The sequence below is a fragment of the Pomacea canaliculata genome, linkage group LG6 (assembly GCF_003073045.1).
Source record: "Pomacea canaliculata isolate SZHN2017 linkage group LG6, ASM307304v1, whole genome shotgun sequence".
NCBI lineage: Eukaryota > Metazoa > Mollusca > Gastropoda > Architaenioglossa > Ampullariidae > Pomacea > Pomacea canaliculata.
Window position 1 is genome coordinate 10940368 of NC_037595.1, and position 27450 is coordinate 10967817.

Sequence of the window (27450 nt, forward strand, 5' to 3'; positions counted from 1 at the left end):
CACATTCACTCGCGCACACACAAACACACTGTTGAAGACTGCTGTAGCAATTTCCAAGGAAGTTTTGGCAAAAGCGCTCTTCCTGGCTAATAGTTCTTTCCATACGCAGCCTTGGCTTCTATAAATGATGTAATACCTTAGGAACCAGTGGGACAGGATAATTCTCGCCCTCTCAATACTGATGCGAGAAGAATATGAAAGTTGTTCACTGTCAGCATGAAGTTTACCAACACGCCTACCATCTTCTTACACCACTGTGGTGTTGTAGTTGGTGAGAGAAGTCTGTGATGATGTGAGAGCTTTAAACCACGCAGCCATGGTGTATGACAGACCTGGGCAAAGGCCGGCCCGCCTCCTGTCTCTGACCGGCCCGCCCGCTGGCCCGCCCGCCAGTAAATATATTATATATAGAGTATTGGGTAAAACTGCGTTAACTATATTAGTCCGGCCCTCTAAAACCATCCCAATTTCTCATGCTGCCCCTTGGGAAAATTAATTGCCGACCCCTGGTGTATGACATAGTGTTCGTTGTGCAAAGACTATCATCCTGTTAGTTTTGACCAGCTCATTATACAAGCTTTAGCCTTGGTATACAGAACCTCGAACCACACAGAGCCAATGTTAGAATGTTGTGAATGAGGTTGTGATAAACCGACTAAACACAGAGTTACTGATCTCCAAATTCCTCACACAGGCACTGGTTTGTTGTCCTAGTCACAACACACGCACTGGTACTTTCATGTGAATATATGTAAATAAAAAGTTTGCAGTTAAATTAATTAGCTAGTTGACGTAGGTTTTTGCTGTGGTTAGTTTAGTTGCTAGGTAGATTGCTGCTGAACAATTGCTTGTCTCGTTGTCTGTGTTCTTTGGTTCTTCCTTGTTTCTGTGTTATTTTGATGTTTTTTTTTTTTTGTTTGTTTTTTTTTTTTTTTTTGTTTTTTTTAAAATATATAACATTTATTTTGTCTCACAGATACATGAAATAGAAATTACAATATCTTGCAATATAATACAATCATATGCACATAAGGTATCAATCATTCGTTCGTTCCAGAGGTTGAAAAGAAATCGCCTGCAGGCAGTCCATTAGTACAAGTACAAGTACATAGTGATGATGATTACGAGGATGATTATGAATGATTACGAGGATGATGATTGAATGATTGATTTACTGGCTGAAGGATTAGCAAAAACAAGTATTTAGATTACAATAAACGCTTGGAGACATCACAGTGCAGACTCAATCATGCTGTTGTGATTGCAAAATTTTTAACAGAGAACCTCCATCTTCATTGGTTGCACACCACAAACTGCAAAAACAATTTCCAGAAATGTGCAGTTTGTTCCAGCATAACTCAGAGTTTGACTGACACAAAAACTGCAGCCATACTGTTCTCACAAAAACTTGTTTTCCTTTGTACAAAAATTATCTTTCACACAAGTTCAGCAAATGTATATATATGTATATATCAAAAGTAGGAAAAAGCTTTAGTAAAAAGCTGAAAACAATTGTTCGATCTAGTCATTACATGACAGTAACTACACCCTCACTATGTAGGAATGTTTGCATAATAGAAATTTACAAATTTATTTAATCTCGAGGCAACAGCCAACAAACTGTTATTCAGAGCAATAATAGCAAGACCCATTTTTGTTCACAGCAGCTAACCATGAAGAACCAAAATATTTTCTATATAAAACAGCAATTTTTAAACAATGAAATATCACACCAATTGTTCAGTTATACTTTACTTGTGAAACTGTACAGGCAAAGTAATTTTTTTTTATTATTAAGCAATATATATATCAAACATAAACAATGAACATGTGCACATAAATTCAACAAATTCAACAATTTTAAAAATACATCTATCTGTTAGACAAAATCCATAACTGAAGAGAAGAGATAGAGCGGGAAGGAAAAAAAAATAAAGAAAGAAAGAAAGGTGTCCACTTGGCTAGTGTTAGATTAATATGTTGCACCATGCAATTTACATTAAACAACATAGTCGTGAAATTATATATTTCCAGATAAACTCATAAAATTCTTATAATCAGCCCAGCTTATTATAAATTCATGCAATTTCATATTAACAAGTGCACTAAATTCCTCAATCTTGTATTTTCTATTTAGCTGTAGCATAAAAACTCTTAAGTCTGGCTGTTTCTTCTCTATTTTACATTTATAGATAAACCACTTTGCTTCTAGTAGTATATTCTCTAACGTCTTATCTATTGGACAGTTTGCTTCATATCCAAATAGTATTACAGATTCATTAAGTGCTAATTTATTATTTTTAGGGCATTTTTCTCTTATTGCTTTTTCTAAGCTTGTCCAAAATAGTTTAGTTGCCTTACAGCGCCAAAATAAATGTTCAATTGTCTCCCTTTCCTTGCCACAGAAAGTACATTTATTATTAACTTCTACCCCCATATATTCTGCCAGGGAGTTTGTACCTAGAATTCTGTGTGTAATTCTGCACTGAAACCATCTCAGTTTAATATCTTCTATTCCTTGAACCTTTGATGTTTTTGGTTTTGTTGTATATTCAATTCAGAATGGTGTTGATCAACTGGAACGTATTGACCAGTTCCTGGAGACACACAGAGGAAGACCTTTCTGCCAGGCGGTGGTTGAGAAATGTCGCATCGACAACATGGTCAATCTGCGAATGTCACAAGACGTTAACTTTGATCGCAACTTGCTTTTCAGAAAAGGTAAATGATATCTACAAAGAAAAAATTAAAAGTAGTATCTAAGCGTAAAGACACATTAGGTTTTCTTTATATTAATTTCTCTTTTAAAGGAAAACTGAGAAAAAAGCGTAACTGATCTATGACATTAATTTTTAAATTTCCAAAAAAAAGTAATATTAATAATGGTAATAATAATGAGGATAGATCAGAGCATGAAATTAACCATTTATGCTCATCAAAATTACAATGCTAAAGTATGACCACGGCTAGGCCTGCTGGGCATCTGGGCAGTAAAATGTTCATTCTCTAGCACGGATATTATTTCTTTAATTTCTGTTAAATTTACAAGAAGTTTTGGACCCACTCACTTGTTCTGACAAATTTTCTATGAGTCAAACTATTGAGTGTAATATCTGCAGGAGTTGTAGGAGACTGGAAGAACTGGTTCACTGTGGCGCAGAACGAGGAATTCGAGGAGGTCGTCCGAAAGAAGATGGCCGGCTACAAAAGTCTCCTTCGTTACCAACTTGAATAATTAAATCAACACATTGCAAATCTCAGTACCAGCAGATAGTGTCTTTTATCAGGCAATGTATTCTTCGTTCTTCTCGATATTCCAGACTGCCACAGTACTCATACGAAAGTGTCTGTAAATCCCTACCCCATACTGATGATCTCAGTCTACTGTTGTTATAATGAGTATACAGGAAAACTCTCCCTCAGTGAAAATCAGAAACTCTAGATACCGATAGGAATGTCAGCTTTTTTATAATCCGGATACTAAGCTTTCGATAAATATCGTCTCCAAAAATTGATAATAAAGCTACGTAATGTCCATAAAGTCAGCCGGTCTGAAGACTCCTATAAGTGTACAAGCTACATACTCACAAGAACAATAAAGTATTGTCAATGTGGCGAACGATAGTCATTACATAGAGCTGTCTGAATGATGAAGAATTTAACTCATAAATAGAAGATTCGTCTAATTACTCTAATAAATGTAAAATCCTCTGTTTGATATGAAAATCAGTGATTGATGCAGCTTGAAGACGAGACGTGGTGTAAAACTATATTGTAACTATTGAAGATACTTCTTTGAAAAGACAACGGAACTGATATCAAAACAAATTAGAAAATTATTATATAGCTTATTTTTCCCGGAGACTTCTATTTATAATCAGCAAATTGAAGGCAACCTTATATTTGAATGCCGTCGAAAGCACTGATGATCCCATTCTGTCTCGTCAGAGGTGTTGGTGTGCACGGCTTGGTGTATGTCCAAACTATGAATGTGTGATTAAGACAAAAGAAAAAAAAATATTGTGTGTTGTCGGTGGCACGTGTCGCCAGAGTTGCCTTTCCTTGAAAAAAGGTGGGAAAGGAGTGAAGGTAATATCTCGCACGTTCTTTAAGGGACTGCGTTTATCGAGGTCACTGCTGAGATCACGTGGATACTTTACATTTCGTGAACCTGTACATGAGTTCGGGGTACATCAATAGATGATGTATGCAATCATTCTCCTACATGGTCTTACCTGAGCGCTGTGCTGGGAGTGCCGTGCATCGTCAAACACGCAAGTCCTTTAGGGAACAGTTGGAGTCTGTACTTATCCAGTCTTACAACTGCAGCTGATACCTGCTGAAGGTGCTTTACATACACCAGTACTTACGAAGGAACATTAAAGCTCACCATCAGTGTGACTTTTTGTGAAGAGTGGCTGTATCGGATGTATAATTATAATTAAATGTCCGAGAGAAACTCTCAACTTTTTTCTGCGTCACGACGTGACGTCAAAATGTAGGCTGACGTCACATGTCACGTGTCTCAATTCTACATGTGCTTGAACGAATAAAACAAAATAAAGGTAAAAGGCTCCAGAGTTTTCTCCCTTATGTATTAATTCATTTACGAACAGAATTACAACCTCAGACACTACTGTGGTAAAGAAGACCCAAACACTGCAGAGATCTTCAAGGAAAAAAATAATGGTAAATTCGCCACATTGAACATAGTGGGCTGTGATATAGACAACCTCACTGGAACATCAGAGAGGTACAACTCCACACAGCATAAGAAGTGAGAACAAAGCAAACGAAAAGGAAAAAATCCGAGGGTGACTGACACTCCAGATCTTTGTGACCAAAGCAGGGCTTTCAATTAAAAATGAATAAAATACCTGATGAAGTATTTTTTATAAAAGTAACCTGCTGATCCGCAGATAAGCATATAATCTAAATAACTATTTATATAATTATGCATACACTTATATACACAATACATGGCTACAGATTACTAATTGCTAATTTTTATTGAAGTGCAAGTTTCAGCTTCACTTAAAACACATTGAAAACAGAAATAATTTGAGTTGATACTTTATAACCTAACATTAAATATTGTGTATAAGGTATGTATTTTACGTGACATATAATGCAATCTGTAACGCATTTAAGACAACACAGATAGAGGTTTTACAAAAACTGACCACTTTTCTTTTCGTAAATCGGTCTCTTTTTTCTTCTCTTTAGAAAAGAATTACCAACTCAAATGCATACACATACACACTGCATTGTTTTCAACGATGTGCTTTTTACATGTAGCTGTCTATAATTAAAAAAGTCAAAAATAAAATCATATATTCATTAACACTGTTCCTGCAAACAATGACTCATAAATAAAGTCACAGCTGGGAGTGTGGCTCAGACTTCTTTAAATCTTAATTGATGAGGTCATAGAGAGGTGAACAGGAGTTCAAGCGATTACAGTTAATCAAGGTACAGGGTGTATACGACTGCTGTGCACGTAGCAGCTCAGTGTGCAGACCTTCAAAATACGAACTTGGTCTCGCGGACCGCTTAAGTCTCATTAACAACTTTAACCTTAGACCTGACGACGTCATTGTTGCCGGTTACCCGAGGTCAGGTAAGAGCATTACGAACTCCACTGCTCAAAGGGTTAGGAACACGGACTCACTGCTTATCCCATAGTTTGGTTTGTACATTTATGTGTAATTGAATGTTTACTGTTTTCAGTTATGTTCCAATAAGCTCCTTTTGTGTGTGCATGCGTGCGTTGTATGTGTGTGTGTGTGAACTGTAACTATGAAATAAAACGAACCAGCACACTTCAGTTATGTAGTAAGTGAGCATGTATAGGTTGGGAGTGTCAACTTTGTTCATTTGTTTGAGAAAATTAATAATTTGATCATAACAGAGTTATACTCTGTTGTGTTAAACTAAAAGTGAGAAATTGTCTTCAATAACATTTTAAACAAGGTATCTCAAGGTTATTAGTCTTGATATCTCTCAAAAATGGCAAAATTCAAACGTGTTTGTTACCGTATCCTTGTTGGAACCCGTCATACCACGAACCAGAATTTCCTGAAGACTTTATTTTCAATCTCTGTAACTACTAACTTAAATATTAATCAATCGTCAGGTTAGACTCAGAAGTTGAAAAGTAAACAAATCTGATCGTTAATTCTGATGTCATCCAATTGGATGATTAAATAATGAATTCTGTATGATGAGGACAAGAAAGGAACTGAGTGATTGTCTCCTTCATTCCTCCAGTTTTGAAAAAGAGCCTTGTGAGACTGTCAACAGATTGTAAACATGCTTTTCGCAAAATTGACATGCATATGAAATCCCTCTTAGATCACTCAATTTTTTTAGAACAGAAAACTTATTTTATTTTCAAAAGAAATCTTACAAGTTTACATTTTAATCATGTAATTAAAATGAATCTCAATTTATAGAGTTAGGTGTTAAATAGTAGTGGCAGGTGTAACATTCTTTTCTATTGTGTGAAGGTAACAACTGGCTTCATCAGATGATCTACATGTTGCTGGAAGGAACCCTGGACCCGGATCCCTTGTTTAGATCGGGTTCTAACGTGTACCTGGAGATTGCCTCAGACACCATACGCGTCCCCCCACCTGTCAAACCTCGCGCTTTTTACACGCATCTTCTCTTCAAGGACCTGCCAAAGGTCGTCACTGAAAAAAAAGGTCAAGGTGGTGCACATCACGCGGAACCTCAAGGATGTCTTCGTGTCTTTGTATTGTATTTCAGAGAAATTAACGAACATCAGATATCATCCACCGTGGCCAGAGTTTTTTTTCTACTATGCTAGATGATGGCTGTACGTCATTCAGATTTGCAAGCTTTAAGTTTTTTAAAGACGATATTACACAAAAAGTATTATCTTCTGGTTATGTTTTCAACAGGGAATTCTGAATAACATAAGTCTTGTAATAACGGTGTAGCAAGTAAACCTTTCTTTAAAAATGAACAACCAGTTTAAAAGAATAGGTTTTATTTTTTAGTTTCTTGGTATTCTGATTTCGTTTTTCATTAGAGTTACGAGCTTTTAAAGAAAGAAGAGACATATTTACTTGCACTGAAGTGTTTTCCCACAGAAACTTTTAACCGAATATTTACAATTTTACTACAAATTTTCAAAATATCTCTTTATCTTAAGTGTGGTATGGAGACGTCTTTCACCACGTGACAAGCTGGGAGAAGGCGATCGACGATCATCCTGAGCATCCATTTTACTGTGTGACGTACGAGGAGTTGACACAAGTAAGATCATCAGTGTTGTTATTCCTCGTATCCAGAGACGTCACAGTACGTCAGTTCTCTTGCACGCTTTTTCATGCGCATGCCCAGATGAATGGAGAGGGAGATTATATATAAATTATTCACATATAAACATAATACAGTAGTGTATGCGTCTATTTATCTCCCCCACAGAGGTCAACATGTTTTCTGAAAGATTTTGTAAGTAATAATAAAAAAGACTAGCTACAGTCTCTCTCTCTCACACACACACACACATGCACTAGCTCGCACACACAGACACACACACAATGTTCAAGACTTCTGTAGGAATTTGCTTGAAAAAATTTGGCATGAAGAAGTGCTCCTGTGACAAAAGGTTCATTCCATACTCAGCCTTGACTTCTAGAAATGATGTAATGGCTAAGGAACCATAGGGATAATATTTCTGTCGCCCTTTTAATACTGATGTGAGAAAAATATGAAAGTTGTTCACTGTCAGCATGGAGTTTGCCCCCCAGACGCCATGAATCTTCCTAGACCACTGTTGTGATGTAGTTGGTGAGGGAAGCCAGTAATGATGTGAGAGCCTTAAACGACTTGCCCTGGTGTATTGCGTAGTGGTCTTTGTGCAAATACTATCATCCTGTTAGTCTTGGCCTAATCCTCAAACATGTTTTATCCTTAATAGACAGAACCTCGAACCACACAGACCGAATGTTACAACGTTGTTAATCAGATTGTGATAAACCGACTAAACACAGACCTCGAACTTCCTCACACAGGCACTGGTTTGTTGTCCTTGTCACAACACTGGTACATTCACGTGAATATATGTAAATAAAATAGTTTGCAGTTAAATTAATTCGCTAGTTGACTGTAGGTTTTTTTTCTGTGGTTAGTTAGTTGCTAGATAGATTGCTGCTGGACAGCTGCTCGTCTCGTCATCTAGGTTGTTTTGATTGTTTCTTGTTTCTGTGTTATTTTTATATTTCTGGTTTTGTTGTTTATTCCATTCAGAATGGTGTTGATCAGCTGGAACGCATTGACCGGTTCCTGGAGACAAACAGAGGAAGACCTTTCTGCCAGGCGGTGGTTGAGAAATGTCACATCGACAACATGGTCAATTTGCGAATAGTACAAGACGTTGACTTTGATCGCACCATGCTTTTCAGAAAAGGTAAATGATATCTGTAAAGATAAAATTAAAAGTAATATCTAAGCATAAAGACACATTAGTGTTTTCTTTAATTTCTTCTTATTCTTCCTTTTTTCTTCTTACCTCTTTTCAAGGAAAAATGTGAAAAAGCGTTACTGATCTACGACTTTAATTTTAAATTAAAAAAAAAAGTAATATTAATAATGGTGATAATAATGAGGATAGTAGACATAATAATAATAGACATAATAATAATAGAAATAATAATATTAAAGTTATAATAATAATATTTTTTTTTAATCAGATCATGAAATTAATCATTTATGTTAATCAAAGTTATAATACTAAATTATAACTACAACTAGGCCTACTAGGCATATGTGCAGTAAAATGTTCATACTCTAGCACTGATAATATTTCTTTAATTTCTGTTAAATTCACACTAATTTTTGAACCCACTCACCTGTTCTGACAAATGTTCTGTGAGTCAAACTATTCAGTGTAATATCTGTAGGAATTGTAGGAGACTGGAAGAACTGGTTCACTGTGGCGCAGAACGAGGAGTTCGAGGAGGTCGTCCGAAAGAAGATGGCCGGCTACAAAAGTCTCCTTCGTTACCAACTTGAATAATTAAATCAACACATTGCAAATCTCAGTACCAGCAGATAGTGTCTTTTATCAGACAATTCATTCTTTGTTCTTCTCGATGTTAGAAACTTTGTCACTTTTTCTTCAGACTCATTAATAAATGTCTGTAAATTCCTACCCTATACTGATGATCTCGGTCTAATTTATTACAATGAGTATTCAAGACGCTCTCTCTCACTCTCTGAAGGAAAAACAGAAACTGTACAGACCTGCCGATAGCTTAATGTGTTAATCCGGACACTTATAGATAAATATCGTCTACAAAAAGTAATGATAAAGTTACGTCATCTTTGTCCATAAAGTCAGTCGGTCTAAAGACTCATATAAGTGTACAGGCTACATACTCACATGAATGCGTACACAACAATAATAAAGTGTTGTCAACGTGGCGAACTATAGTCATCACACAGAGCTGTCTGAATGATGAAGAATTTACCTCTTCTAAATGGAAGATTTGTCTCTTAGATGTAAAGCCTCTTTGTTTGATATTGAAAATCAGTGATGTATGCTACTTCAAGACCAGACGTGGTGCAAAACTATATTCTACCTACTAAAGATGTACACGTCTATGCTAAGACAAAGCCATTGATATCAAGTTCAGGTAGAGTTGTCTTCTGCTCTTTATTTCATACCAAACTGGCTTTACACAATATTTCTTTATCTACATGACTACATCATCATTACAAATCTCAACATTCTTTAATAATAACATTAAGCTGGAGACTCATACACCACCATTAACTGCGCAAATTCCCGTAATAAATTTCACAGCAAGTAGTTTTGCGAAATTATTTTAGTTAAATTTTCTGTATATAATGAAACTAAAGTAAAAAAATAATCTATTGATTCACACCGTACTGCAAACCATGACTCATAAACAAAAGTCACAGCTGAGAGTGTGGCTCGGACTTAAAATCTTAATTTTTTGAGGTAATAAGCAGATAATCTAACTAACTATTTATATGTTATACATACACGTATATACACAATACTTGACTACAGATTACTAATTGCTAGTCTTTCTTGACGTGCAAGTTTCAGCTTCACTTTAAAGACATTAAAAACAGAAATAATTTGTGTTGATACTTCAAAACCTGACATTAAATATTGTATATAATGTATGCATTTAATGTGACATGTAATGCAATTTGTCACGCATTTAGAACTACACAGAGTTTTAAAAAAAATTTCTTTTTATAAATCCCTCCCTTTTTTCTTCTTTTTAGAAAACAAACAGCTGAATTACCAACTCAAATGCATCCATATACGCTCTTCCTTGTTTTCAACGATGTACTTTTACGTGTAGCTGTGTAGAAGTTCAAAAGTCAAAAACTAAAATCAAATATTCATTCACATTGTACCTGCAAATCATGACTCATAAACAAGGTCACAACTGGGAGTGTGGCTCAGACTTCTTTAAATCTTACTTGTTGAGTGCATAGCGAGGTTAACAGTTCACGGCGATAACAGTTAATCAAGGTACAGGATTTATACGACTGCTGTGCACGTAGCAGCTCAGTGTGCAGACCCGCCACCTCACAACTTGTCGACTACCCGGCGGTCCCGTTACTACAGGCAGAGTACATGTTACTTTACCAGCGACACTTCTTAGTTTTACTCAAATCCCTTGTGTTGGTAAGATGGATACGGTGTGCATCAAAGATAAATTCGGCAACGATCGGTGGTTTCTTGGCGAGGACATACGGCTCCCAATCTTCATAGAAAAGCTTAGTCTCGCGGACCGCTTGAGTTTCATCAACAACTTTGACTTTAGACCTGACGACGTCATTGTTGCCGGTTACATGAGATCAGGTAAGAGCATCACGACCTCCCAAACACAAAATTTACACACGAACCGCTTTTCCCATAGTTTGTTTTGTACATGTATATCTAATTGAGTCTTTACTGTTTTCTGTTTTATTCCAATAAGCTCATTTTGTGTGCGTGCGTGCGCCTGCGTGCGTATGTGTGTGTGAACTGTAACTATGAAATAAATACCAACCAGCACATTTCAGTTAGGTACAATGATCCCGTATAGGTTGTGAGGGTCAACTTTGTGGGAAGTCAGTTTTGTGAGAAAATTAATAATTTTATCATAATAGAGTTATACTCTGCTACGTTAAACTAAAATGAGAAAGGGTCTTCAATAACATTTTCAACAAGGTTTTTCACGGTGATTAGTCCCGATATCTCTCGAGAAATTGGCAAATTCAAACGTGTTTGTTACCGTATCCTTGTTGAAACGTGGGAAATCTCACAAGTTTACAGTTTAATTATGTAATTAAGATAAATCTAAATTTATAGAGGTAGGTGTTATATAGTTGTTGCAGGTGAAACATTATTTTCTATTGTGTGAAGGTAACAACTGGCTTCATCAGATGATCTACATGTTGCTGGAAGGAACCCTGGACCCGCCTCCCTTGTTTGGACCAGATACTAACGTGAACCTGGAGATTACCTCAGACACTAGTCGCGTCCTCCCACCTGTCAAACCTCGCGCTCTTTTCACGCACCTTCTCTTCAAGGACCTGCCAAAGGTCGTCACTGAAAAAAAGGTCAAGGTGGTGCACATCACGCGGAACCTCAAGGATGTCTTCGTGTCTTTGTATTGTCTTTTACAAAAATATTCTTTCTGCGAATATTATCCAACCGTGGCCAGAGTTTTTCTACTATGCTAGATGATGGCGGTGAGACTTACAATTTACAAGCGTTAAGTTTTTTTTAAAGATGAAATTCCACAAAGAGAATTATCCTCTAGTTATATTTCGTACAGAAAAAGTTGAGTAACACAATTCTTGTAATAACGGTGTATCAAGTAAAAAAAAAAAAGAACAATCAGTTTGAAAGAATAGGTTTTATTTTTCCAGTTATTTGGTTTTCCGAATTACCTTTTGATTAAAGTTACAAGCATTCAAAGAAAGTAGAGACATATTTACTTGCATTGAAATGTTTTCGAAGAATTTTTAAAATAGTTCCTTATCTTTAGTGTCGTATGGAGACATCTTTGACCACGTGACAAGCTGGGAGAAGGCGATCGACGATCATCCTGAACATCCATTTTACTGTGTGACGTACGAGGAGTTGTCACAAGTAAGATCATCAGTGTCGTTATTCCTCGTATCCATCGACGTCACAGTACGTCACTGTTCTTGCACGCTCTCTCGTCTCATGCTCATGACCACATAAATGGCGAGGGAGATTATATATAAATGCTATAAATATAAACACAATACATTGTTGTATATGTCTATATATCTCTCTCACAGAGATAAACATATTTTCTGAAACCTTTCTAAATAAAGACTACCAACAGTCACCTACACAGATTTGACACACACACACACTCACGCGCACACACAAACACACACACTGTTCAAGAGAGGAAAAGCGCTCTTCCTGGTAAATAGTTCTTTCCAAACGGAGCCTTGGCTTCTAGAAATGATGCAATGGCTAAGGAACCAGTGGGATAAGATTTCTGTCGTCATGGATTGTCAGCATGGAGTTTGCCTCCCACGCCGAGCATCTTTCTACGCCACTGTGATGATGTAGTTGGTGAGAGAAGTTTGTGATGATATGAGAGCATTAAACCTCTTACCCCTGGTGTATTACCTGGTGGTCTTTGTGCAAAGACTATCATCGTGTTAGTCTTGACCACCTAAACAAACAAATTTTTTATCCATGATGGACAGAACCTCGAACCACACAGTCCGAATGTTACAGCGTTGTTGATTAAGTTGTGATAAACCAACTGAACACAGACCTCGAAATTCCTCACACAAGCACTGGTTTGTTGACCTAGTCGAAACACTGGTACTTTCATGTGAATATATGTAAACCAAATAGTTTGCAGTTAAATTAATTAGCTAGTTGACTGTAGGTTTTTTCAGTGGTTAGTTTAGTTGCTAGATAGATTGTTGCTTGGCTGTTGGTCGTCTAGTTGTCTGGGTTGTTTTGATTGTTTCTTGTTTCTGTGTTATTTTTATATTTCCGGTTTTGTTGTTTATTCCATTCAGAATGGTGTTGATCAGCTGGAACGCATTGACCAGTTCCTGGAGACAAACAGAGGAAGACCTTTCTGCCAGGCGGTGGTTGAGAAATGTCACATCGACAACATGGTCAATCTGCGAATAGTACAAGATGCTAAATTTGATCGCACCATGCTTTTCAGAAAAGGTAAATAATATCTGTAAAGACAGAATTAAAAGTAATATTTAAGTGTAAAGACACATTAGTGTTTTCTTTAATTTCTTCTTATTCTTCCTTTTTTCTTCTTACCTCTTTTCAAGGAAAAATGTGAAAAAGCGTTACTGATCTACGACTTTAATTTTAAATTTTTCCAAAAAAGTGATATTAATAATGGTGATTATAATGAGGATAGTAGACATAATAATAATAGACATAATAATAATAGAAATAATAATAATAAAGTTATAATAATTTTTTTTAAATCAGAGCATGAAAATAATCATTTATGTTAATCAAAGTTACAATACTAAAGTGTGACCACTGCTAGGCCTACTAGGCATATGTGCAGTAAAATGTTCATACTCTAGCAGTGATATTATTTCTTTAATTTCTGTTAAATTCACACTAATTTTTGAACCCACTCATCTGTTCTTACAAATGTTCTGTGAGTCAAACTATTCAGTGTAATATCTGCAGGAGTTGTAGGAGACTGGAAGAACTGGTTCACTGTGGCGCAGAACGAGGAGTTCAAGGAGGTCGTCCGAAAGAAGATGGCCGGCTACAAAAGTCTCCTTCGTTACCAACTTGAATAATTAAATCAACACATTGCAAATCTCAGTACCAGCAGATAGTGTCTTTTATCAGACAATTCATTCTTTGTTCTTCTCGATGTTAGAAACTTTGTCACTTTTTCTTCAGACTCATTAATAAATGTCTGTAAATCCCTACCCTATACTGATGATCTCGGTCTAATTTATTACAATGAGTATTCAAGACGCTCTCTCTCACTCTCTGAAGGAAAAACAGAAACTGTACAGACCTGCCGATAGCTTAATGTGTTAATCCGGACACTTATAGATAAATATCGTCTACAAAAAGTAATGATAAAGTTACGTCATCTTTGTCCATAAAGTCAGTCGGTCTAAAGACTCATTTTAGTGTACAGGCTACATACTAACATGAATGCGTACACAACAATATTAAAGTATTGTCAACGTGGCGAACTATAGTCATTACATAGAGCTGTCTGAATTATGAACAATTTACCTCTTCTAAATGGAAGATTTGTCTCTTAGATGTAAAGCCTCTTTGTTTGATATTGAAAATCAGTGATGTATGCTACTTCAAGACTAGACGTGGTGCAAAACTATATTCTACCTACTAAAGATGTACACGTCTATGCTAAGACAAAGCCATTGATATCAAGTTCAGTACAGAGTTGTCTTTTGCTCTTTATTTCATGCAAAACTGGCTTTACACAATACTTCTTTATCTACATGACTACATCATCATTACAAATCTCGACATTCTTTAATAATAACATTAAGCTGGAGACTGATAAACTACCAATAACCGCGCAAATTACCGTCAGAAATTTCACAGCAAATAGACCGGTATTTTTACGAAATTATTTTAATTAAATTTTCTATATATAATGAAACTAAAGTGAAAAAAATGAAATATTCATTGATACTGTACTGCAAACCATGACTCATAGACAAAGTCACAGCTGGGAGTGTGGCTCAGACTTCTTAAAATCTTAATTTTTGAGGTTATAGCGAGGTGAGGTGAACAGGAGTTCACGGCGATGACAGTTAATCAAGGTACAGGGTATACACGACTGCTGTGCACGTAGCAGCTCAGTGTGCAGACCCGCCACCTCACAACTTGTCGACTACCCGGCGGTCCCGTTACTACAGGCAGAGTACATGTTACTTTACCAGCGACACTTCTTCGTCTTCTTCAGATCACTTGTTTTAGTAAGATGGATATGGTGTGCATCAAAGATAAATTCGGCAACGATCGGTGGTTTCTTGGCGAGGACATACGGCTTCCACCTTTAAAAGACGAACTTGGCCTCGCGGACCGCTTGAGACTCATTAACAACTTTCACCTTAGACCTGACGACGTCATTGTTGCTGGTTACCCGAGGTCAGGTAAGAGCATCACGAACTCCACTGCTCAAAATTCACACGCACTCACTGCTTATCCCATAGTTTGGTTTGTACATTTATATCTAATTGAGTGTTTACTGTTTTCAGTTGTGTTCCAATAAGATCCTTTTGTGTGCATGTGTGCGTGCGTGCGTTGTGTGTGTGTTTGTGAACTGTAACTATGAAATAAAGACAACCAGCACACTTCAGTTAGGTAGTAGGAGCCTGTATTGTGAGGGTCACCTTTGGGTAGATTCATTTGTTTGAGAAAATTAATAATTTGATCATAACAGAGTTATACTCTGTGGTGTTAAACTAAAAGTGAGAAATGGTCTTCAATAACATTTTAAACAAGGTATCCCAAGGTGATTAGTCCTGATATCTATCAAAAATTTTCAAAATTCAAACGTGTTTGTTACCGTATCCTTGTTGGAACCCAGAACTTGCTGAAGTCTGTATTTTTAATCTCTGTAACTACTAACTTAAATAATTGTCAATCGTCAGTTCAGACTCAGAAGTTTAAAAAGTAAACAAATCTCGACGTTAATTCTGATGTCATCCAATTGGATGATTAAATAATGACTTCTGTGTGATGAGGCCAAAAAAGGAACTGAGTGATTATCTCCTTTATTCCTCCAGTTTTGAAAAAGCATTGTGGGACTGTCAACAGATTGTAAACATGCTTTTCGCAAAGTTGACATGCATATGAAAACCCTTTAAATCACTCAATTTTTTCGGAACAGAAAAATAATTTTATTTTCAAAAGAAATCTCACAAGTTTACTTTTTAATCACGTAATTAAAATGAATCCAAATTTATAGAGGTAGGTGTTATATAGTAGCGTCAGGTTACATAATAGTTTTTACTGTGTGAAGGTAACAACTGGATTCATCAGATGATCTACATGTTGCTGGAAGGAACCCTCGACCCGCCTCCTTTGTTTGGACCGGATACTAGCGTGGTCCTGGAGTCAGCCTCAGACACTAGACGCGTCCTCCCACCTGTCAAACCTCGCGCTCTTTACACGCACCTTCTCTTCAAGGACCTGCCAAAGGTCGTCACTGAAAAAAAGGTCAAGGTGGTGCACATCACAAGGAACCTCAAGGATGTCTTCGTGTCTTTGTATTGTTTTACAGAAAAGTATCCTTTCAAACAATATTATCCACCGTGGCCAGATTTTTTTCTACAATGCTAGATGATGGCGGTGAGTCATTGAGATTTGCAAGCGTTAAGTTTTTTAAAGACGAAATTACACAAAAAGTATTATCTTCTGGTTATATTTTGAACAGAAAATTCTGAGTAACATAAGTCTTGTAATAACGGTGTGGCAAGTAAACCTTTCTTAAAAAATGAACAATCAGAATCAGTTTGAAAGAATAGTTTTTATTTTTTTTTTTTTTTTTAGTTTCTTGGTTTTTTTATTTCGTTTTTCGTTAGAGTTACGAGCTTTTAAAGAAAGTAGAGACATATTTAATTGCACTAAAGTGTTTTTCCACAGAAAAGCTTAACCGAATATTTACAATTTTACTACGAATTTTCAAAATATCTCTTTATCTTAAGTGTGGTATGGAGACGCTTTTAGCCACGTGACAAGCTGGGAGAAGGCGATCGACGATCATCCTGAGCATCCATTTTACTGTGTGACGTACGAGGAGCTGACACAAGTAAGATCATCAGTGTCGTTATTCCTCGTATCCAGAGACGTCACAGTACGTCACTGCTCTTGCACGCTCTCTTATGCGCATGGTCACATGAATGGCGAGGGAGATTATATAAAATTTCTATAAATATAAACATAATACAGTAGTGTATGCGTCTATTTATCTTCGCCACAGAGGTAAACATATATTCTGAAAGCTTTTGTAAATTAAAAAAAAGACTAGCTGCAGTCTCTCTCTCACACACACACACATGCACTAGCTCGCACACACACACAATGTTTAAGACTTCTGCAGGAATTTGCATGAAGGATTTGGCATGAAGGGGTGCTCCTGTGGCAAAAGGTTCTTTCCATACTCAGCCTTGGCTTGTAGAAATGATGCATTTGCTAAGGAACCAGTGGGATAAGATTTCTGTCGCCCTTTCAATACTGATGTGAGAAGAATATGAAAGTTGTTCACTGTCAGCATGGAGTTTGCTCCCCACACGCCAAGCATCTTCCTACACACTTTGGTGATGTAGTTGGTGAGAGAAGTTTGTGATGGTGTGAGAGCCTTAAACCACGTAGCCCTGGTGTATTGCGTAGTGGTTTTGTACAAACACTTCATCCTGTTAGTCTTGGCTACCTCATCAAACATGTTTTATCCTTAATAGACAGAACCTCGAACACACAGACGAATGTTACAACGTTGTTTAATCAGATTGTGATAAACCGACTAAACAAGACCTCGAAATTCCTCACTCAGGCACTGGTTTGTTGTCTAGTCACAACTGGTACTTTCATGTGAATATGTAAATAAATAGTTTGCAGTTAAATAATTCGCTAGTTGATTGTGTTTTTTTTCTGTGGTTAGTTTATTGCTAAGATAGATTGCTGCTTGGCTGTTGGTCGTCTCGTTATCGAGGATCTTTTGATTGTTTCTTGTCTCTGTCTTATTTTTATGTTTTTTTGGTTTTGTTGTTTATTCATTCAGAATGGTGTGATCAGCTGGAATGTAATTGACCAGTTCCTGGAGACAAACAGAGGAGACCTTTCTGCCAGGCGGTGGTTGAGAAATGTCAATCAACAACATGGTCAATCTGCGAATAGCAAAAGACCTAAAGTTGATTGGTCTACTTTATCGGAAAGGTAAACGATATCTGTAAAGACAAAATTAAAAATAATATCCTAGTGTAAAAACATTGGTTTTTTGGTCTTTTATTTCTCCTGTATTTCATTCTCATTCTTTCCCTCTTTTCAAGGAGAACTGGGAAAAAGCGTAAATGATCTACTACTTTATGTATAAATTTTCAAAAAAAGTAATATTAATACTGATGATAATACTAATACAAATACTACTACTACTAATAGTAATAATATAATACATTATATCAAAGCATCACATTAACCATTTATGCTAATCAAAATTACAATACTAAAGTGTGACCACAGCAAGTCCTACACTCATTGTGCAGTAAAATGTTTAAACTCTAGCACCGATATTATTTCTTTAATTTCTGTTAAATTTACAGTAATATTTGAACCCACTCATCTGTTCTACAAATGTTCTGTGAGTCAAAACTATTCAGTGTAATATCTGCAGGAGTTGTAGGAGACTGGAAGAACTGGTTCACTGTGGCCGCAGAACGAGGAGTTCGAGAAGGTCGTCCGAAAGAAGATGGCCGGCTACAAAAGTCTCCTTCGTTACCAACTTGAATAATTAAATCAACACTTTGCAAATCTCAGTACCAGCAGATAGTGTATTTTATCAGACAATTCATTCTTTCGTTCTCTCGATATTCAGACTTTTGTTACTTCTGCACAGTAACTCATACGAAAGTGTCTGTAAATCCCTACCCATACTGATGATGGTCTACTGTTGTTATAATGAGTATACAGGAAAACTCTCCCTCAGTGAAAATCGGAATCTCAGATACACAGGAAGCTCAGTTTTTTTTAATCCGGACACTAAGCTTTCGATAAATTGTCTCCAAAAAGTAATAATAAAGCTACGTAATGTCCATAAAGTCAGCCGGTCTGAAGACTCCTATAAGTGTACAGGCTACATACTCAAATGAATGCGTACACAAGAACAATAAAGTATTGTCAATGTGGCGGACGATAGTCATTAATAGAGCTGTCTGAAATGATGGAGAATTTAACTCGTATAAATAGAAGATTCGTCTAATAAATGTAAAGCCTCTATGTTTGATATGAAAATCAGCTATTGATGCTGCTTGAAGACGAGACGATCGTGTAAAACTATATTGTAGCTATGAAGATACTTCTTGCTAAGACAACAGAACTGATATCAAATCAAGTTAGAAAAATGATTAGATATACTAGATTAATTTCCTGGACACTTCTTTTATAATCAGAGAATTGAATGCAGCCTGTATTTGAATGCCGTCGAAAGCACTGAAAGGAGTGAAGGTAATATCTCGCACGTTCTTTAAAGGACTGAGTTTATGGAGGTCACTGCTAAGATCACGTGAGTACTTTAACCTTTCGTGAACCTGTACATGAGTTTGGGGTACAGCGAGAGATGATGTATGCAATCATTCTCCTACATGGTCTTACCTTAGCACTGTGCTGGGAGTGCCGTGCATCCCATAATACAGGGCAGCTGACTCGTGGACATAGAATTAGATAAATGAACCAGGCTCTGGTTGCAATTTGATATTCTTTTTGTTGACTTGCTTCATCCGGTTGAAATATGAAAAAGATTTTCCAGGTAATTTCTAACGGGAATTTGTGCAGTTAATGATGCTACATGAGTCTCCACCAGCTCGAAACTTTGCTTCAACCGCCATCATGGTGTGCGTGAAGTGGCGATAGCAACGTATGGCTCTTCTGTAGTATTTGTTAGCTTCGTAATTTTCGTGTTGTAATGTTTTACATTAAACTTCTGGGGGAAATCATACCAGAGCACATTAATAAAGACGCTTCTGCTAAAGGGATAAATTGGATTTTCAAAATCTACTTTCTACATTTAGCTGTACAATAAAAAAAAGTCGGAAAAAGTATTGATTCTTTACACTTACTTGTAAAACAGACTTATTCAAAGTCACAGCTGTGAGTGTGGCTCAAGCGTTCTTTGTGACTTTTGCTAGGTTAAACAGTTTTGAACAGGAGTGTAAAGCGATAACAGTTAATCAAGGTACAGGGTGTATACGACTGCTGTGCACTTAGCAGTCAGTGTGCAGACCCGCCACTCAGACTTGTCGACTACCCGGCGGTCCGTTACTACAGGCAGAGACATGTTTACTTTACAGCGACACTTCTTCGTTTTACTCAAATCGTGTTAGTAAGAAATGGATATCGTGTTCATCAAAGATAATTCGGCAACGATCGCAGTGTATTGGCGAGGACATACGGCTTCCACCCAAAGGCAATCTTAGCTCGCGGACCGCTTGAGACTCATCCACAACTTTGACCTTAGACTGACGAGACGTCATTGTTGCCGGTTACATGGGTCAGTAAGAGCATCAGCCTCCCCTATTCTCAATATTGCACACTTGTGCACATATGTTCAAGCGGGATTGTGAATACAATTTGTGGCATAGTTTGTTTTTATATCTACATGAGTGCTTACTGTGTCCTGTGTTTTACTCCAACATACTAATAAGAAGCTATAGATATAAACGTGTGTATGAATATGCATGTGTTTTACAAATGAGTCCCAACTAGCTAGGATCAAATTTGTACAGTTTTACCTTTTTAAAAATATGAATTATTCGAAAAATAAATTACCAGGGATATACTCTTGCTGTGTTAAAATAGAAGGTGAGAAATGCTTTTGAGAAAATACATTTTAACCAAGGTATCTAAGGCAATTCGTCCCGATTTTCATCGTATTGCTGTCAGAATCCATCATATTGTACGTTATAAGATTTTTTTGTTTTCAATCTCTGTAATTACTAACTTAAATATTAATCAATCGTCAGACTGTGAAAATGTACAGTCAGTCCTTTACATGGATCTGAGACATGGCGTGTGACAAACACGCATCACCAACAAGTTTCAGACATTCAATAGTACTCGGCGCCATATCCTCAACAAAGATGGCCGAGAGAGATCTCCAATACAGACTGTAAGAGAAGACCACCAAAACCCTGCCAGCCAAGACATTCAGAAGCAGAAGTGGAGCTGGATCGTTCACACCTGGCGAAAGCCAGCCGACATTAACGAGTCAAGATTGGCCTGAACACCAGGGGATGCGCAGGTTGGGAGACCCAGACAACACGGAGGAGATCAGTCCACAAGAGAGGCTGAGCAGCTGCATACATGAGCCCAGCTGGGAAGCCCAGAACCGGGTCCGATAGCGTGGTGTACTTGCGACCATATGTTCAACTTTGGGGGGCGGGGTAAAAGTATATAATAAGAAGAAAAGAGATGAAGAGAAAAATCGAGAGACTATCTAACGGCGAGCATCTCGTTTACGCAACGTTTTGAAAAAAAATAACTTCGTGGGATGATACAATTTTTACACATGCTTTTCTTCAATTTGCAGAAATTGTACTTGCATATTTAAACTAGTATAAATCAGCCAATGTGGACTGCAAGAGATAATTTTAGTTTCGAAGGAATCTCAAATCGTTTAATATTTTAATTTTTCGCGTTAGGTGTTTATATTTGTGGGGTGCATTATTTTTTTTGAATGTAAGGTAACAACTGCTTCATCAGAATGATCTACATGCTGGAGGAACCCTGAGACACGCCTCCCTTTGTTTGACCGATTCTAAGTGCACCGCGTGAGTCAGCCTCGATACACTAGTCGCATCTGCCACTTGTCAAACTCGCGCTCTTTTCTACGCTACGGTTCTTTCAAGGACCTGCCAAAGTCGTCATTGAAAAAAGGTTCAAGGTGGCACATCACAAGAACTTCAAGGATGTCTTCGTGTCTTTGTATTCCCGTACAGAGAAATTACCTAACATCAGATATCACCCACCGTGGCCCGAGAGTTTTTGTCTATCAATGCAGATGTTTGTGATCATTGAGATAGTGCATACGTTTTTTTTTTTGAGACGAAAAAAATAAACAAAAGATATTATCGCTGGTTAAATTTTGTGTACAGAAAAACTCTGAATAACATAACATCTTCTTCGGTTTATAAAGGCTAAGAAATAATAGGTTTATTTGTAGTGAGTTGAGTATTGTATTTTTTTATTTACGTTTGATTAAGACGAGAGTCAGAAAAAGTAAGAGATACATTTAAGTGATGTGTTTTTCAACAAAAATTAATAAATAAGTAGTGCAAATATTAATAATTTATACCGAATTTGTAAAATATCTCTTATCTTTAGTATGGTATGGAACGTCTTTGATCACGTACAAGTGGGAGAAGGCGAATTCGACGATCAATCCTGAGCACATTTACTGTGGACGTACAGCAGTTGACACAAGTAAGATCACAGTGTCGTTATTCCTCTATCCAGTGTTACAAATACTCACTGGCTCTTAACACGCTCTCTAGCTCAAAGCGCATGCCCAATGAAGCAACAACACAACGGAAAGTATCATATGATTCTAACATTTTATATATGACAATAGTTTCTATCTCCTTTATCTCCCAAGAGATTTTTAAACATCTTATTTAGTAACAAATTTATGAATAACAATGATACGACAAAAATATCTCTCTACGATAGTAGCACACACAGCTGTTTAAAGTGCTGTATGCAATTTGCGAGAAACGTTGAAAAGTGCTCTCCTGGCGACTAGTTTTTTCAAAGCAGCTTAGCTGTAGATAAGATGCAACATTGAACTAGTGGATCATAATTTGGTCGACCTCAAACTGAGGCGAGAAGAAGATGAAAGTATTCACTGTCAGCATGGAGTTTGCCCTCAAAAGCGAGCAATCTTCCTACACCACTGTGTTGATGTGTTGGTGAGAAAAGTCTGTGAAATGTGAACACCTCATCAACCAAGGCTTTATTTCTTGATTGACTAGAACCTTTGAACTACACAGACCGAATTGTTAGAATGTTGTCAATCGGCTGTAATAGCCGACTAAACACAGGGATTACTGAGCCGCAAAATTCTTCAACAGTGCACTGCGGTTTTTTTGATCTAGTTACAACCGGGTAATGGGTCGTGTGAAGATACGTAATAATTATAGTTTGCAGGAAATAGTTCTTAGTTACTTGTGGCTTTCCGATGGTTGTTGTGTCTCTAGATAGGACTACTGACTGTTCGTCGTCTGGGTCTTTTGATTGTTTTTCATGTTGGTGATTTTTGAGGGTTTTGGTTCTTGTGTATTCGTTCAGAAACGGTGTAGAGTCAGCTGGAAATGACCGGTTCCTGAGAACACACAGAGGAAGACCTTTCTGCTAGGCGGTGTGAAAATGCACAATCGAACATTCAACTGAGAAATAGCACAAGACGCGTATTTAATGGCGCATGCTTTCGAAAAGGTAATGATATCTGCAAAGACAAAATCAAATTTAATGTGTAAGCGCGTAAAACACATTGTCATGTTCGTCATCCCTCATCCTCCTCTCTTTAAAGAAAACTGCGAGCAACATAGGCTGCAATTACTAGTTACTATAAAAATTTTCAAAAAAAAAATACATCCTAAATCAGTTTAAAAGTAACCATCCATAACGCACAAATGCAAAATAAAGTGGAACACAGGCTAACGCAGGCGAGCATAAAATTCATACCAAAACGAATATTCTACTTTAATTCTGTACTTTACACTAATTTTGTGAACCACTCACTTTCTACCAATTTCTAATGAGTCAAACTATCATATGATGCGAAGTTGAGTAAGGAAGACTGGATAGAACATGTTCACGTGGCCAGAACGAGAGTCGAGAGGTCTCAAGAAATGCGGCTACAAAAGTCCTTTCGTGAGCCACTTGAAATAAAAGATCCAACACATGTGAAATCTACTACACAGAAATAGTTAGTTGAAAGAGACAAATTATTTTTTTTTCTCGATATCCCAGACGTCTACTTCGCACACGCGTACTCGGAGGAACGTCGTAATCCCTACACGTGCTAATCGATCGAATTAGTTAAACTTCTTAAATGGATTACATGACAGTGATCGCTCCTTTGAAATAAACAACCGATACAACTGCCCAGATAAGCATAAGTTTAATACGGAAACTTTATTACATATTGCTCAAAACGTAATAAAAAGTGTACTAAGCGTAACGTCCATAAAGCGCAGTCTAGATAAAACCATGCCCCCGTATAGAAGGAGAGGGGTGGGGTAAAGGGACATACTCACAATAGTCGATACGCAAGAACAAATAAAGGTAGCAGGGCGAATAGATAGCTGTGACATCAGCGTCTGACATAAAGAAAGCCTCGATAATGGAAATGTATTAGATGGAAGGATAGATAGTGAATAGTTGGTAACGCGTGCAAACCAGCCGTGAATAGAAGGTAGCCAAAATAGCGGTAATGAAATCGGGGCCACACTTCCACTCGTGCAATACACTCACAACCACACAGACACCAGCGTCAAACGCTTGGAGCCTCGCACCACCCAGTGCTCTACAGTGCACAAACCACTACACAACACACACATAAAAGGACATCGTAACGTTTGTAAAGCGAAAGAAAATTGAAGAAAAAAGACGCAAAAGAAATTTCACAACACAAAAACACATCCAAAAACTACAAAACTCGCCAAAGCTCACACACCCTAAACGCTATCGGCCCAAAACAAAGCAATCCACTAATGTTAGCCGTAGGCTCGCGAACCACAAACTGTCCTGCTGAGCACCAAATTCGACTAGGAGGTGGTAACGATTCGAGTAAGACAGATTGAACAGGGGAGTGGGCAAAAAGGGGCAATACAGAGCCTTTTGTTAAGCACCCCATGTCAGCCGCCGATCATCTCTGAGCTGCGCGTCGTCCACGCGAAACGCAACACAAGTCATGGCGAACTGCCGTCCGCTCCAGAGGCGAGGAAGTCTAACGATAAGGCCCCGAAAACACAAGAGACAAGATGAAAAATCCTATGAAGATAAATCAAGAATTTCGAAGAGACGGAAAAGGAGAAACGCCTAGAAAAGCGCGAAAGGGAAATGTGAATAAAAAAAAGATAAATGAGAAGCAACGTTTGACTTTCTAATGAGCGTTTCGTGAAGCTGAAGTCTTGTGTGAACGTGTTTTGGGGAGGGAGTCTGTTGTATAACCGGTCGCTTCGTCCTCACATATTTCAAGTGGGAGTGAGGAGTGACCAAATAATGTAATGAGAATAAAAACTTATCTATACATCGACGGAAGGAAACCCGTCGTCCTATCCCTACCAAACCATCTTTAATGAAAACTAATATATAACAAAAGACATTTAGGCTAGAACAACAGGGGCCGAGCTGGTATAAAAGAGGGAGAATGGCAGTGCGCCCTGGCGGCATACCCGACTGATTGGACCAACAAGGGGAAGGAAGTTACTCCCTGGCATTAGAGCTAGTACTGCTCGCGCACATTACTAAGGGCGGCCGGCCACACACTTCAGGGTACGTCCGGTAACACTAGCCCGTAGAACAGCGTTGCTTATTTCCACCGTGACGGCCCGGTCGATGAGAGCTCGACAGGTAGCGACAGCGAGTTGACGTGCCCGAGCCGTGACAAAGAGAATGTAGATACGGTCTAGGTACAGCATAGCGCAGAGGATTAGTAACTGTCACAGCGCGAGAAGTGAGATGTAGTTCAGAGGGGTCACGGTTGATGGTATAGGCTAAGGACAGAGCTCTAGCGAGCTTCCCTCTGTTCATAGCGATGGTGCACCATTCCAAGCCAAAGAGGTTCATGAGGACCTACAGATCCAGACTGAACCTGAAGGTAAGAACGGACCCGGCGGTCCGGGTATATAGGAGCTTGGGTAGACATTTACTTCCCAAATTCAGTATCGGTAAGCTCGATTCCCCGACTGTATATAAGAGCATTCGATTGAACTGATTTCATATCAACAAAGTTTTTGCTTTCTGTTTCAATATATGTCAACTGTAAAAGTCTGCATTGGTTGCAACACGCCGGTAATTTACCAGCTACGGTGAATGCGAATAGAGGCGATGGCGTGAGAGGGTGAAAGCGCGTGAAGCGAGACAGGACGTGACTACCCGTCCCCGGGTAGTTAGGTAACCACTCGCAACTCATTCGTTCACAGATAAAGCCACTAAGCCATTTGAATTTAGTACAATGAAACACACATCTGCAACTTGCACAAGATTTACAAATGGTAATAGATAACTCATCAAGAGCAAATTGTGTTTCTTTTTTTTATGCAGATATTACCGTGATTGCACCAATGAAAAGCAATAAGTATAAGCTATCTAGTGACAAAATTTATAATATTGTATCTTTACGAGTGTTAACACAGACATTTATAACTCCTTTATTTTCCTGGATTAAAATAAAGATCACAGTTAAATAACCCACCAGATACTGATATACTACCACTAAGACATACTCAACCAGTTCTATTTACAACACAAAAAAATCACATCAATAGCGACTTGGGCAACCTTACCTAAACCATGACAAAACGAAAGTTCCTAACTGAACCAAGTTCACCGGTGAAGGTTCATAGACAGTCAGTCCTCTCTCATATTAAGCCGCCATTATCTCGTAGTTCACGAAAAGTGACAACGATCTGAGTAGGAAGAAGATTAACGTGCGACACGCTGAGGACAACGCCAAGGGATGGGTACAACAACTGTCAAATACCTCAGCTGGTAATGAGCAATTTACACTCTATTCTTTTTTAGTGCACGCATCCTCCATAGACAAATAAGTCGTATACGATTCTGGCTAAGGTCAAAGAGGATGCCACTATGATCATGACTCCAGAAGAGCGAACGATGACTGTCGAATGTCAGAAATACATTTCTAAGCGCAGTTGGGTTGGAAAGAATAGAATCTGCATCAAGATAATCGGCTAACGACGGTCTTGGCGAGGACAATGAACGGCTCTCCATCCCTCGAGACAAACTACCTCGAGAGCGCTGAGTTTCATCACAGCTGGACTAGAACGACACGTCATTATGCCGGTATCCGAGTCAGTAGAGCATCAACGCCCCTACTTAAAAACAACACCCAACAGTGTACATTAACTGAAAAAACGTTTTCCAAGTTTGGTACGTTAATTCTAAGAAATTACTAAGTTCTTTATATAGCAAAATACTTAATAACCTCTGTTGTGTGTTGAGAAGGAGATAGTGAGCCCGTAAAGTGTAGGTAACGTTTGGCAGGATCAGTTTTGAGAAAATATATATTTATCAAAGATAACAAGTTAACCTGAGTAAAACTAGAAAGGAATAGCGGTTTAAAGACTTTAACAGAGATCCTGCGCGATAAAATCAATAACCAATAAATCAAAACGACTATGCCCAGGAAAATAATAATTAATCCGATCCCTGCGAAAAAGGACAAAATCAAAAGCGGTTGTACCCGGTGGGGGACCTGTCGAACACATACCACTAACACAAACATCAATCTTATTTCAATACTGTATACGACTAATATTAAAGTCGCAGTAGTGCAAGGAAGTTTATAAGTCAACTATCCGCAATCCTTAGTCATGCCCATGGAAGATAAATAATACTCCTAGAACGAACTGAAGCGAGGCTGAGTCATGCATGCATTTTTAAAAAACATAACC

The 27450-nt window shown here is 37.8% G+C and overlaps 1 protein-coding gene across 2 annotated transcripts in view; it reads left to right on the forward strand.

Moving 5' to 3' along the window:
* The window catches only part of LOC112566684 (sulfotransferase 1A2-like), a 44521-nt gene that overhangs the window by 1874 nt on the left and 15197 nt on the right, over positions 1-27450 (forward strand). Inside the window, exons 4-5 of one of the 2 annotated variants that reach the window (XM_025243002.1) lie at positions 2562-2721; positions 3120-4574. In XM_025243002.1, coding sequence (XP_025098787.1) covers positions 2562-2721; positions 3120-3235 — 276 coding nt within the window. In that variant the 3' untranslated portion in view covers positions 3236-4574. Of the gene's footprint in view, positions 1-2561; positions 2722-3119; positions 4575-27450 lie in introns of those variants that run through there. The other variant, XM_025243003.1, reaches the window with a different exon arrangement.